At 46.8% G+C, this 14,441-nt stretch overlaps 1 protein-coding gene across 1 annotated transcript in view; it reads left to right on the plus strand.

Moving 5' to 3' along the window:
* CHRNA9 (cholinergic receptor, nicotinic alpha 9) overlaps window positions 1-14,045 on the plus strand; it is a 27,734-nt gene extending 13,689 nt beyond the window's left edge. Inside the window, exons 2-5 of the mRNA XM_015411890.1 lie at window positions 2,232-2,377; window positions 6,085-6,239; window positions 10,177-10,709; window positions 13,477-14,045. Coding sequence (XP_015267376.1) covers window positions 2,232-2,377; window positions 6,085-6,239; window positions 10,177-10,709; window positions 13,477-14,045 — 1,403 coding nt within the window. The remainder of the gene's footprint in view (window positions 1-2,231; window positions 2,378-6,084; window positions 6,240-10,176; window positions 10,710-13,476) is intronic.
* Window positions 14,046-14,441: the final 396 nt, after the last annotated feature.

Consider the following 14,441-nt stretch of genomic DNA (forward strand, 5'->3'; position numbering starts at 1 on the left):
ATGGGGGGGGGGGGGGACCAAGTCCTTCCCACTCCCAGGGAGTCTCCCAAATAAACAGAAAGACAGGAATAGAACACAGAAGAAAAGGAAATAGTAAATAAGTAAATAATTACAAATTGTGGCACCCGAACGGAGCACAACTGATGACCTCTATCTGCCTTGAGGCAGGGCCAAAGACTGGAGCTTGAGACAGAAGCCCCGCCCCCTAGAGAACTTTTCCTGCACTGTGATCGGCTGCAAGTTGCAGGATGTCACTGTGTGAAAATGCCCAGTGTTTGAGAAGTACATACCAAAGGTAGCTCTTGGGGTGTATCTAATACAAACCTCTGTCTGCTTTTATGCTTTACTGTCCTCCCTCAAAGGGTCATGGGAATGGCAGTTTAGAAGGGTGCTGATAATTTTGTACATGCTACTCCATAGCCTCTACCCTATAAACCTTTAGCTATCTGAGGTGATTCCATGCATAAGGTAAAGGTTTCCCTTCCTTGAAAGCCAGTCGAATTCGACTCTAGGGGGCGGTGCTCATCTCCGTTTCCAAGCCGAAGAGCCAGTGCTGTCTGAAGACATCTCCGCAGTCATGTGGCCGGCATGACTAGACGCCGAGGCGCACGGAACACTGTTACCTTCCCACCAGAGTGGTACGTATTTATCTGATTGCAATTTCTTGCTTTCGAAGTGCTAGGTTGGCAGGAGCTGGGGCCAGAGACGAGAGCTCACTCCGTCACGCGGCACTCGGGTCTTGAACTGCCGATTTACAGACCTTCCAGTCTGCAGCTCAGCGTCTTATCCTCTGAGCCACAGTTACACCCTTCCAAATTAGAGTTGCCAGCTCCAGGTTGGGAGATTTCTGGAGATTTGGGGGCGATTCCATGTATAAGGTAAGGGTTCTCCTTGCTCGAAAGCCAGCTGAATCCGACTCTAGGGGGTGGTGCTCATCTTCGTTTCAAAGCCGAAGAGCCAGCACTGTCCGAAGAAATTTCCGTGGTCATGTGGCCGGCATGACTAAATGCCGAGGTGCACAGAACGCTGTTACCTTCCCACCAAAGCGGTACCTATTTATCTACTTGCAGTTTCTTGCTTTCGCACTGCTAGGTTGGCAGGAGCTGGGGCCAGAGATGGGAGTTCACTCCATCACACGGCACTCGGGTCTCGAACTGCCGATCTAGACCTCTTCCCTAATTCATTTTTCAGTAACAGCTTTACTGAGTCAGAGGAGTTCTACTAAAACTAGGAGTTTTTAAAAGGTGGCAGCACAGGGTTTAATGGCATTTGCCTGCAGCTTTCCTTGTTCTTGCTTTACCATCGTAGCAGAATAGCTTCCTTGTGATAGTCCTTCGTCTTGTCACTCAGTGACTCAGGTTACCAGTTACGTAAGGGCTCTGCTTGACAGATCAAGAGGGTGCAGCTTCTTAGCACAATCCAGTTGGGGCACAGAGGAGAGACGCTGGAACGTTTTCTCACAATGAAAGCTGGCTCGGGCACCCACATCTGCTGCCTCCGCTTGGTTTTCTCGGCATGGTTGATTTGCGGTAAGGTTTTCTCAATAGCATGCTTTGTGGGGGGCGACTGGATCTCTTGGCCCCTGCAGTCCCACTGAAAGAAACAAAAGGTTTAATTAAAATGGCTGGAAGAACCACGGGAGCCAAACGTTTTGGGGGACAGAGAATACTCAGATCCCGTTCTTCTTAGACAACAGCAGTTGCTGCAACCAGTGTTCCCTCTAAGCTGAGTTAGTGTGAGCTAGCTCATGGTTTTTTAGCCTCCAGCTCATATATTTTTGTCTTGGCTCAGGAAGGATGGTTCCAGAGCAAACTAATTTAGGCAGCAGCCAAATCGCTCACTCACAACTTTAATGCCAGTAGCTCACAAAGTAGATTTTTTGCTCACAAGACTCCACAGCTTAGAGGGAGCATTGGCTGCGACCCCTCGGTTTGGGAGCCATGAGGATGAAAGGGGTTTGCAATATGAAGTAGCCTACCGTTATGTTAAATGCTCAGTATTTATGCATGGCGTACTTCCATCAAAAGTATTTTTATTTGTTCCTGGGCTATTCTGTCGCAAGGATTTTTAACATCTCACGATGCCATCCGGTCAACACAATATTCAGCATTTCGTTTACTGTGATTTGGCTGGCAAGGAAGTCCAGATTTGTATACTGGGTCAGGGATATAACTAATGTAAACGATAATACATATATAAGTGGAGCAGATCTGTTTCTTTCCCCCCCACAGGTGCTCATGCAGCACAAGGGAAATATGCCCAGATGCTCTTTAATGAACTTTTTGAAGACTATTCAAATGCTCTTAGACCAGTGGAAGATACAGACACAGTACTGAATGTCACCCTTCAGATCACCCTCTCCCAAATTAAAGATATGGTAAGCATAAGTACAGATTATACTGGTGGGCAAGCTTCAGGTTTCATTTGCCAGCTTTAAAAAAAAAAAGTTTCTGCCTTTGTTATTCACGGTTCACGCTTTACTTGAAGAGACCAGGCGTTCTTTCACTTAAGTTATGCAATTCTCTCTCCCCAATATTTTACCTAGTGTTTCCTCGGATAAATAAGAATCGTCTATTATTATGTAACGAGAGTTTCTTTGTCATAATTTAAAATCTGACCAGGAACAGCAAAACAAAACAACTGTGAGCTGAAATACCCGCAAGTATAAATGTACAAAAAGAGACTTCAGTAAAGTGAAAAGAAGCATATAATTAGCAATATCGGTAACAAATATTACATATGGGAATGAAAAATCCATACAATCCAGGAACAAAGAACTATAGAAGTACAAAATTGTAAAAGTATAAAATACAGCAATGCTTTATAACAATATAGCTTCTAAACAATGATGCTTAATAACAATATATAATCACTGTTACACAGAGTCTCATGTATCTTACCAACATAGGAAGACTCATACCAGTTTCTTAACAGGATGATATTATTCAACTTCTCTGTAAAAGAGAGTAACTCCTTAGAATAAAGAATATAAATATATAGCATAATATATGGACCATAAAGCCGCCAGTATATACTCACTTATGGGCTAGGTCTCCTAAGTTTTAATATGCACCTCTAGGTTGAAGTCTCTTTTTGTATATTTATACTTGCGGGTATTTCAGCTCACAGTTGTTTTGTTTTGCTGTTCCGGTCACACGGTCAGGAAACTGCAGAGGAGAAGCGTGGCTGTTTGCCCTGGGGCAAACTACTGCGCAGTTACACGATCAGACCTCCTGTGGAGGTACCGTGGAGGTTCCATGGCAAGGGAGAGGTGCCGATCACAGGACAAGCCGGCGCGCAACGAAGAAGCGCGCGCCGCGGCAAACTGTTTTTTATTTTTGTGTACATGACAAATGCGCATGCTCCGTTGGGTGCGCATGCGCATCCACAGAGACTTGGACAAAAAAAACACACCTTATTTGCAAGGGGACATGGGCGGGCGCCGGATGCCACCGGAAACGCGATCAGACGCCCACCCTTGCCCCGCAGTTTCCGGAAACTAGTACCTCCAAGGTACTAGTTTTTTGTCACGCAGTTTCGGCTGGAAGCCTCGGTTGAGCCACGGGAGTGCTACGCTTCCCAGATGTGCTGGTGAGATCGCGCCCGGAAACTCCGGCTGTTTTCCGTCTCACTTGTGTGGCTTCTGTTACGTGTGACCGCAGCCTTGGTTATAATTTAAAATCTGGACAACAAAAGATAAAGGCAGTTAAATGTAGTTTTCCCTTTCTTCTAACCCACCTGTACACCCCCCACTATTTTTGAAAGTCAGGGGACCTTGAGAAATCGGATGGGACTTGACATGAAGGGATGTGGTGGCATTGGGGAAATGAACAGAGACCCACTGTGATGTAGTGGTTAAAACGTCAGATTAGGGTCTAGGAGACCCTGATTTGAATCCACACTCTGCTATGGAAGCTGTCCAGGTGATCTTGGGCCAATCACACACTCTCAGCCCTAATCTATGTCACAGGGTGGTTGTGACGGTAAAACTAAGGAGGGAAGATGAGGAGGAGGAAGAGGAGATTGGACTTATGTCTCACCCTTCACTACCCGAAGGAGTCTCAGAGCCGCTTACGACCCCTTTCCCTCCCCAGAACAGACACCCTGTGAGGTAGGTGGGACTGAGAGAGCTCTCTCTCTCTCGAGAACTGCCCAAGAGAACAACTCTGAAAGAACTTGTGACTGACCTGAGGTCACACCAGCAGCTGCATGTGCAGAAGTGGGGAATCAAACCCGGTTCCCCCAGATTAGAGTCCGCGCTCCTAACCACTACACCAAACTATCTCTCAAGAACCATGCTGTATGTCACTTTGGGTCCCCACTGGGAAGAATGGCAGGGTATAAATACTCCCCACCTGAGTTCCCTCTAAGCTGTGGAGTCTTGTGAGCCAAAATTCTGCTTTGTGAGCTACTGGCATTAAAGCTGTGAGTGAGCAATTTGGCTGCTGCATAAATTAGTTTGCACTGGAGCCCCATCATTCCTGAGCTGAGACAAAAACGTGCGAGCCGGAGGCTAAAAAATTGTGAGCTAGCTCACACTAACTCAGCTTAGAGAGAACACTGCTCTCCCCCCCCCCCCGCATCATAAGGGATGTAAATATCTTGCGTTGGCTGAGACCGGTTAATGGCAGGTCTGTAGCACCTAGCCTGGCTCCTGGTAGTTCATCACAGTCTCCGTCTGAGGACTTTCAAAGCCCTGCTCCCCGAGATAATTTAAAACTGGGGATAGCGGACATTGAATTAGTTGCAGACACTGAACACAGCAGACACTGGAGGAACTATTGCATCTCAACTAGTAAACACATTTTAGGAAACCACGCAGATGCCATGTACTTGGAAATAGCATGTGGCTTGAGGCACGTTTTGTACAGTTACCCTGTGCTAGGAAATGGGATTGCCACAACTCTCTCCGTGGTTTGGAGCCGTGGTTCAGTGGCAGAGCATCTGCTTGGCATGCAGAGGGCCCCAGGCTCAATCCATGGCATCTCCAGTTAAAACAGCCAGGTAGGAGGTGATGCGAAAGGCCTCTGCCTGAGATCCCGGCGAGCCACTGCCAGTCTGAGTAGACAATACTAAACTTCATGAACCAAGGGTCTGATTCAGTACAAGGCAGCTACATGTGTGTTCGTATAGACACATGGCAAGACTACTGTCTGACTCCACATAATTTGCCAGACACACCTCTTAATCCCATTGGCGCTGAGCTAACCATGTCACAGTGTATCTGTGGACAAGCTCTCCCTGTCCAGTTTGGTGTCATGGTTGAGTGCGCAGACTCTAATCTGGGAGAACCGGGTTTGATTCCCCACTCCTCCACTTGCACCTGGCTGGATGACCTTGGGCAAGCCGTAGTTCTGATAAGAGCTGTCCTTGAAAAAGAGCAGTTTCTTTTAAGAGCACTCTCAGCCCCACCTACCTCACAGGGTGTCTGTTGTGGGGAGGGGAAGGGAAAGGAGATTGTAAGCCACTCTGAGACACCTTTGGGTAGTGAAGGTGTTGGGTGATAGTGAGATATTGAAAAAATGGTATTTAGCAGAGATAATATAGTCCAGCAGTGCCAGAGTAAAATAATTCAGACTGAGAGTCCATGTGTGATTAAAATATAAAGTTTTTACTAAATTCTAGCATGGGAAGGGTAACTGGGATGAAAATAACAACAGAGCATGATCGGCTACATCCTTACTCTACAAAGAAAAAACTAGAAGAGAGAGGTTATGGCTGCTCTTCTTCTTCAGAACACCAAACAAAGACGGGAAGAGAAGCCATAAAATGGTAATACACCTTGACACTTTAGTCCCAATCAAATTCCTAGATCAGGGAGGAAATTCCCGGGCTTTCTACAGCTAAAGAACATTGGTTACATGAAAAACATGTGACTTCCTGTGAGTAACATAAACATTTAACCCCAGATATACTGAGTGTTTTCAACTTGTAATACCCAACAGAAGGGCGGGGTATAAATCCAATCTCTTCTTCTCCACTGACGTGTGAACTGACTTTTAGAAGTACATCAAGTTTGGGGTGGGGTGGGGTGAAGAATCTGTGCTAGTTACAGATGCATTTAGATGTGCTGTCATTTTACAGGACGAAAGGAACCAGATTTTAACAGCCTACTTATGGATTCGACAGACTTGGCACGATGCCTATCTGAAGTGGGACAAGGATAAATATGACGGGCTAGACTCTATCCGAATTCCCAGCAACCTTGTATGGAGGCCAGACATTGTCCTATACAACAAGTGAGTGGGGATGAAAAAGTACGCTGCTGGAATGCGCAAGCAAGAAATTGGCGTGACACTTATCTGCCTACTTCCTGCCCCCCACCCCTGAGCCTCAGGCCCCCTCTTAGAATTCCAAGTTTTCAATTTGATTAGCCTTTAGAGGACAGCAATGTGAGTGGCATCACACCCTGAATTTTCACACTGATTGCTCAGCAGGGAGGTAGTCAGGACTGCAGGGAACAACCACAGGTTTCCCAGGTTTCCTCTGTGCCCCGTGCCATCCACACACCCAACTCAAACTGAGAAATCACATGACTTAGCAGGCTCCCTAGAACCCCGAGGGTAAACAGGGCCACTAGAATTCTGTCCATCTAGTGTCCCCGCTCTTAACCGCCCTGGAGAGAATTCGATGGAATCCCTATAGAAAAGATCCAAGGAAGAGATGCAAGGCAACTGTCTGTCACACGATCACTGGCTGCTGAAAGAATGATCAACTGTGCACAGTTCCCAGTAAAACTCTTCACAAAAACAAGAACAGCAAAAGCCCATTAAGTGGAACAGGGAATCTGTAGATCCCAGAAAATCTGTATCCCACACAAGGTGCAACCTGGACACTTCTGCCATAGAGCAAAGACTGGTGTTTCCTGCACAGGGACAGTTTGGTGTCGTGGTTAAGTGCGCGGACTCTAATCTGGGAGAACTGGGTTTGATTCCCCACTCCTCCACTTGCAGCTGCTGGATGACCTTGGGCAAGCCATAGTTCTGTCAGAGCTGTCCTTGAAGAAGAGCAGTTTGTGTCAGAGTTCTCTCAGCCCCACCTACCTCACAGGGTGTCTGTTGTGGGGAGGGGAAGGGAACGGAGTTTGTAAGCCGCTCTGAGACTCCTTCGGGTAGTCCAATCTCCTCCTCCTCTTCTTCTTGTGTGGTTCCTCTGCTGTGGCTGCCGCTACTACAGTGCGGTGGTGACAGGACTCCCATACAGCAGCTCTCTCTGGTGGTTGTTTTTAATCGGCGAATTTAATAGTGTTATCTCGATATACTGTTACACCAGGTTTTCCATGTTCCCGGCTTTCATTCTGAAATAAATCCTCTATTCCATTTTGGAGCTAGAGCCTTATATGGAAATTTCCCATGTTATCTCCACAAGGAAAGGGGTTAAAGACTTTAAAAAAAAACCATTAATGTGAAGCATAATCTGGAATAATGGTGTATCGATATAATGCTATTAGATTGCTGATTTTAAAAAAGAGGAAAAACCCTCAGCCGCAGAGGGGAAATGGCCGCTGTGTGCATCCAGGCTTTGCCGCGATCTTTTTCATAACTTCAGAGTGAAGTAGGTCTGAGAAAGACTGGAGAAGAGTCAGGGAAACCCTAGGAGGTACAGGAATGCATCACCAGCTGTTGGGAAGCATGAAAAACATCTGCTCATCAACAGCACTGAACTCGGGGCAACAGAAGAAGGAGGAGGAGGAGGAGGAGGAGGAGATTGGATTTATACCCCCGCCCTTCACTACCCGAAGGAGTCTCAGAGCGGCTTACAAAGTCCTTTCCCTCCCCCTCCCCACAACAGACACCCTGTGAGGTAGGTGGGGCTGAGAGAGCTCTTTCGAGAATTGCTCTTTTTCAAGAACAGCTCTTGTCAGAACTATGGCTTGCCCAAGGTCATCCAGCAGCTGCAAGTGGAGGAGTGGGGAATCAAACCTGGCTCTCCCAGATTAGAGTCCGCACACTTAATTACTACACCAAACTGGCTCTTTTTGCTGTACAGAAACCCTGCTTTCACCAGATGCAGCCCAGAAACTTCTGCATTACAGCAAACACAGTGAGAGCATTTTGACAGGAGATGCTTAAATTAACTTCCCACCTCTTTGGTACTTCCCCAGATGAGTTTTAAAACACCCCTGCTTCAACCAGGTGAGGAACTGTGAATGCAAACTGTACACTGGACAGCGTACACATTATTTATTTATTTATTTATTTATTTTGGGATTTATATCCCGCCCTACCCGTGCGGCCCAGGGCGGCAAACAAGTGGCAACGCCAGAGTAAAACATAAATACAATTAAAAACATAATAAATACAGTTTAAGATGGTGCTCTACTCATTTCAAAAGTTCAAGGTGGTCAATGTCCCTCACTGGCGGCCGATGGTATAGCAGACAGGAACGCCAGAGTAATGGTCCTCTTGTGGGCAGCATCAGCCCTCACCCAAGGCCAGGTAGATGGTAAATCAGCCACAGTGGTGGTATAGCGGCGACGGTGGCGGCTCCTACTCGAAAGCCTGGCGGAAGAGCTCCGTCTTGCAGGCCCTGCGGAACTGCACCAGGTCCCGCAGGGCCCGGATCTCCACCGGGAGCTCATTCCACCAGGTAGGAGCCGCCACCGAAAAAGCCCTGGCCTTGGTTAGGGCAGAGTGAATGTGCACTCCTATGAACCTGACAAAGCGAGGTCCAACTGATGAAAGGTCATGCTAGAATTCATTTTATTCGTCTTTAAGTGCCAGTGGACTTATATTTTGCTTTGCCACACCAACATGGCTACTCCTCTAACACTACAAATAAATCTCTGCTGCATGAACAAATGTTAATTATTTCTGTAGAAGATTTACAGACCAACTTTCAGCATAACCAGGACCATCCAGGTGGGTGGCAACTATGTACAGTAGTATAAAAACACATGAAACCAATTTAAAAGCGACTAAGTACACACATCAATTCAAAACAGGCACCAATTAAAAGCATGGGCAAAAAGGGAAGGAATTAAGAACATAAGAGCATAAGAGAAGCCAATGTTGGATCAGGCCAATGGCCCATCCAGTCCAACAGTCTGTGTCACACAATGGCCAAAAATACCAGGTGCCCTCAGGAGGTCCACCAGTGGGGCCAGGACACTAGAAGCCCCTCCCACTATTGCCCCCCCCAAGCACCAAGAATACAAAGCATCACTTGCCCCAGACTGGGTGCGTTCAGACGGGGCATTTGAGCCAGTATACGAGCCGGTTAGAATCAGAGTACTTACGTGCGATCACACAGCCAACATCTGCCTTCCGTCCCTAACCGTTGCAAACACCCCTTAAACTGGTGTATTCTGGTACTAGGTCCCCAAGTGGTGCTATCCTGAGTGCTCAGGTTCTAGCCGCATTATCCCCGTTTGATCGCTCTCCGCCGGTGTAGAGCCACTTCCGTTCGGAAGCCCGAGGCTTCTGCTTTTTGGCTGCCATTTTTTTTTTAGCCTCCTCGATGTGCGCTTAGGCAAAGTTTCACCCTGGCGCTGGTAAAACAAACAAAAAAAGATGCTTAGTTTTAGGCTGCAGCAGGTGTTCTGCGCCTGCGCGAAGATCTCAACTCTGTGGATGGCTGCCTATGCGCATGTGCAAAACGTTAAAAAAAAAACGTCAACGCGCGCTGCTGTGCGTCGGTAGTGTGAACGGGCATATCGTGATGTGCTGCGCAGTAAGGAGGTGAGTGTGATCGCGTTTCTTCCGGATCAGTTTGTGCCGGCTTAAACGGCCCATCTGAACGCACCCACTGACAGTCCCTATCTATACCTTGTGGCTAATAGCCACTGATGGACCTCTGCTCCATATGTTTATCTAATTCCCTCTTGAAGCTGTCCATGATTGTAGCTGCCACCACCTCCTGTGGCAGTGAATTCCATGTGTGAATCACTCTTTGGGTGAAGAAGGGACCCAGACAAAATAAGAAACTCTTCACCTGCTGGCAGAAGTCAGTAATAGATTGACAGAGCACCAAAAAATGATGGGTTTAGACGGGAGTAATGGCACAGGTATAATGTGTTCACATGGATGGGAATGCAGAGGCCTTTGTAATCTGCCTAAGGTAGGTCTTACCTTTGCATTAAAATCACAACAGACGCCAAAAACTGCTTTACATATTATGGACGACAACTACACATGACCACCTCACCTCTTTGTGTAATTTTATTTATTTTTTTAGGGCTGATGATGATTTCTCTGAGCCCGTGAACACCAACATCGTATTGAGGTATGACGGGAAAATCACTTGGGACGCACCAGCTATAACAAAGAGCTCGTGTGTGGTGGACGTCTCTTACTTCCCCTTTGACAGCCAGGAGTGCAATCTTACCTTCGGTTCCTGGACCTATAATGGTAACCAGGTGGATATATTCAATATCTTAGACAGTGGCGACCTCTCGGACTTCATAGAAGATGTGGAGTGGGAGATTCATGGCATGCCAGCTGTTAAGAACGTGATCACGTACGGCTGCTGCTCAGAGCCTTATCCAGATGTTACGTTCACCCTTATTTTGAAAAGGAAATCATCTTTCTACATATTTAATCTCCTCCTTCCTTGCCTCTTGATCTCTTTCCTGGCCCCGCTGGGATTCTACCTACCGGCAGACTCAGGAGAAAAAGTTTCTCTTGGCGTCACTGTTCTGCTGGCCCTAACCGTGTTCCAGCTAATGGTTGCGGAGAGCATGCCTCCCTCCGAAAATGTACCACTGATCGGTAGGTACTTGCATCTTTGTAAACGGTTTACGAACAGCAGTAGAGCCACTGAGCACTGTAAAGGTGACGGGTGGCGATCCCGTCTGCTAGGAAACAAGCCAGCACACTGCAGTTAATTTCTTCTGCCCACCCTGGGTATTTGAACTAAGGTATTGGGAATCTTTAATGCAGACACGAAGAGAGATACTGCAAGCAAACCCATAGGTTCTCAGAAGTTTGCCATACGATGGATACTTAGGAATGCCAGGCGCTATTTAATCAGGCTGGGTGGTGGCAGTGCCTCTTTTGGTACCAAGAAAATGAATACGGGCAGTGTACCCTTCTTCCCAGTCCTTTTGTCTTTTAGCTGCCTTAACGAAGCCCATGGTACAGCAAGTATCGCTGCTGTATAGTGGACTGGAAACCTGAGGGCCTTCAGCTCAACTGCCACCATCCAACTGTGCCCTAAAGAGGGGACTACTGGGAAGACCAGTCACACCAGCAAAGAATCCTTTTTAATGGCCATAGGCCAGAGAGGATCAGGACCCTAATAAAGACTTCTGGGCAGTGTTCCCTCTAAGCTGAGTCGGTGTGAGCTACTTCACAGTTTTTTAGCCTCCAGATCACACATTTTCGTCTTAGCTCAGGAAGGATGGGGCTCCAGAGGCAAACTCACTTATGCGGCAGCCAAATCGCTCACTCACAGCTTTAATGCCAGTAGCTCACAAAGCAGAATTTTTGCTCACAAGACTCTACAGCTTAGAGGGAGCATTGCTTCTGGGTCATCTTGTTTGCTGTTCTCAGCAACTAGGGCATGATGTTCTGGTTGTTCCCAGCTGTTCAGTGCAAGGCCATGCACTATTCTGGTGTGGCACATTTTATTACCTGAACGCCAGAGGTCCGCCCTATAATTTAGTTTTTCCAGATTATCCTTTGCTTGTTGATGGCTTTTGTCAAGCACCACAAGATGGCCAGTAGGCTGCAGAATGGGGTGCATTCTGGGTGTCAATAGCTATTGGCTATAAAAGCCGCCAACAGATTGTCCATCACATTCAGAGGTAGAACAAATCTTGGGGACAAATGACAGGGACTGCTTTCTCCATCTCACTCTGTGTGGAGCATTTCCAGAGACAGAGAGCTGGAGATATCTTTGGTGTGACATCCCGAGACATTTCCTACACTCTGCAAGCGACAGTCAATAATGGAGCCTTTCTCTGTGCTTAAAAGAATAACATAGTTCCATTTGAAAAGCCACCTTATTAATGTCTGCAAAATGTTAATGATCAATGTGCAGTGGATTCCTAATGGCGACCTAGTTGAATGCCATCCTGAAAACCTCTGATTTGCCTTTGTATTTGGATCACTGCCATTTATTCAGATACGTATACCATGTTTGTCTCCTCAATGGGAACCAAAGATGCCTTTAGTGTCATTCACGCCCCCCCCCCTCTATTTTTTTTTCTTGTAACAGCCCCACTCCAAGGTAGGTTAGACTGAGAAAGAGTGAATGACCCAAGCCAGCTTCCATGGCAGAGTGAGGATTCAGAACCATATTATTTAGGCTTTGATTTTTATCCCACCTCTCTTCCCTAATGAGCACCCAAAGCGGCTTACTTGCGTTTCCCAGATCCTAGTCCGACACTTTGACCACTGCACCACTCTGGCCAATTGTTACAGCAGGAAAGGAAAGTATCTTCCCTTGCTGGGAAACTCCCTTAGACCAAGGGTTCTCTAGAAATTACCCTGGTGATAAAGCTGCCATCACTCAGGACCTCCTGAGAACATCTGGACTGACCCACTGAGAAGGCACTCTTCCAGCACAGTACTAGAGAGCCAGTTTGGTGTAGTGGTTAAGTGCAAGGACTCTAATCTGGGAGAACCGGGTTTGATTCCCCACTCCTCCACTTGCACCTGGCTGGATGACCTTGGGAAAGCCGTAGTTCTGATAAGAGCTGTTCTTGAAAAAAAGCAGTTTCTGTCAGAGCTCTCTCAGCCCCACCTACCTCACAGGGTATCTGCTGTGGGGAGGGGGAGGGGAAGGAGTTTGTAAGCCGCTCTGAGACTCCTTTGGGTAGTGAAGGGGGGGGTATAAATCCAATCTCTTCTTCTTCTTCTACTAGTGGTTAGTAGTGTAGTGGTTAGAAGCGTGGACTCTAATCTGGGAGAACCGGGTTTGATTCCCCATTCCTCCAGATGCAGCTGCTGGTGTGGCCTTGGGTCAGTCACAAGTTCTTTCAGAGCTGTTCTCTCAGGAGCAGTTCTCGAAAGAGCTCCCAGCCCCACCTACATCACAGGGTGTCTGCTGTGGGGAGGGGAAAGGGATTGTAAGCGGAGACTGAGACTCCTTCAGGTAGTGAAGGGGGGTATAAATCCAATCTCCTCTTCCTTCACTTGAGCAATAACAAAGTAGAAACCCTACGAAATACCTTATAATCAACTATGTAGTGCCCATGCCATCCAGCACACGGGCCAGGCTACATATGTATTTTGTAAACCCAGACCTGACCTTTCCCTTGCAGTTACACAGCAGCTGTGGGGAACATCATTTTAAAAGTCTGCTGGACCCAATTTGGATCAGGACTGCCGTACAGGGGGAGGAGGGCTTTTTTCCCATGCTGCACACAGCAATCCCTGCAGCTGCACTGTTCTAAATAATATATCACATAGTTTTGCCTCTAGGCCAAGACTTCAATCTCTATACCACGCTGGCTTCCAAACAGCTTCACAAAGTCAATTTCTGCTTACTAATCTTAGGAGGTGTTGTAAAAAAATTTTTTTAACATTACAGGTAAATATTACATTGCTACTATGACAATGATCACAGCATCCACAGCGTTGACCATCATTATAATGAATATTCACTACTGTGGATCAGGAGCCAAACCTGTCCCGCAATGGGCAAGGGTGGTTATTTTGGACTACATGTCAAAGATCTTCTTTGTTTACGACGTGGGCGAAAACTGTACAGGTTTGCAACGAGCGGAAGGCCACGGCTCAAAGCTGAGAAAAGCCGATACGTGTCCAAGACAGGAAGAAACATACGAAGGGGGAAGGAGATCTCTTGCTAAGGTCAAAAGCAACGGCAGTGACCTGAGAAAGAAACTGTCCAGGGATGTGAACTATGGATACAGAGTCCCTTGTGAAAATGCAAAGGATACTGTCAGCTGCTGCTCATGTTACAGAATACTGATCAAGAATATTGAATACATTGCAAATTGCGTAAGGCGCCACAAAGCCAACCACGCAAAAGGAGTGGAGTGGAAAAAAGTGGCAAAAGTGATGGACAGGTTCTTCATGTGGATTTTTTTCATGATGGTCTTTTTCATGAGCGTTCTGATTATTGGCAAAGCACTTTAAACTGTAGTCTAAGCAGGGCTGCCGCTGGAATACCTGTTCCTCAAATGCTCCCATAATGTTGCTGCAGGTACCTACGCTTAGTGGGAAAAGTTGATTAATTTCCTCCCCACTCTTCTCCACTGGATAGGATGCATATATTTCGGATTTAAATTAAGCAGGCTTGATTTTAGGCAGAAATCTCAGCGATACTTACTCTCAAGCGAGTACAGGATATATTGAGGTGGTCTACCTTGGTAGCACACGGTAAATGACTGAAGAGTTCTGAAAGGGAAAAAAAAAGAGATTGTAGAACTTGCACACATCTAAGAAAAACTAGGTTTAATGGACAGAATGTTGGGCTGGGACTGGAAGGGTGCTCGGGTTCAAATCCCCGCTTTGTGGCCTTGTGCAAGTTAA

Source organism: Gekko japonicus, unplaced genomic scaffold, assembly GCF_001447785.1.
Source record: "Gekko japonicus isolate JY-2015 unplaced genomic scaffold, Gekko_japonicus_V1.1 scaffold455, whole genome shotgun sequence".
Lineage (NCBI taxonomy): Eukaryota > Metazoa > Chordata > Lepidosauria > Squamata > Gekkonidae > Gekko > Gekko japonicus.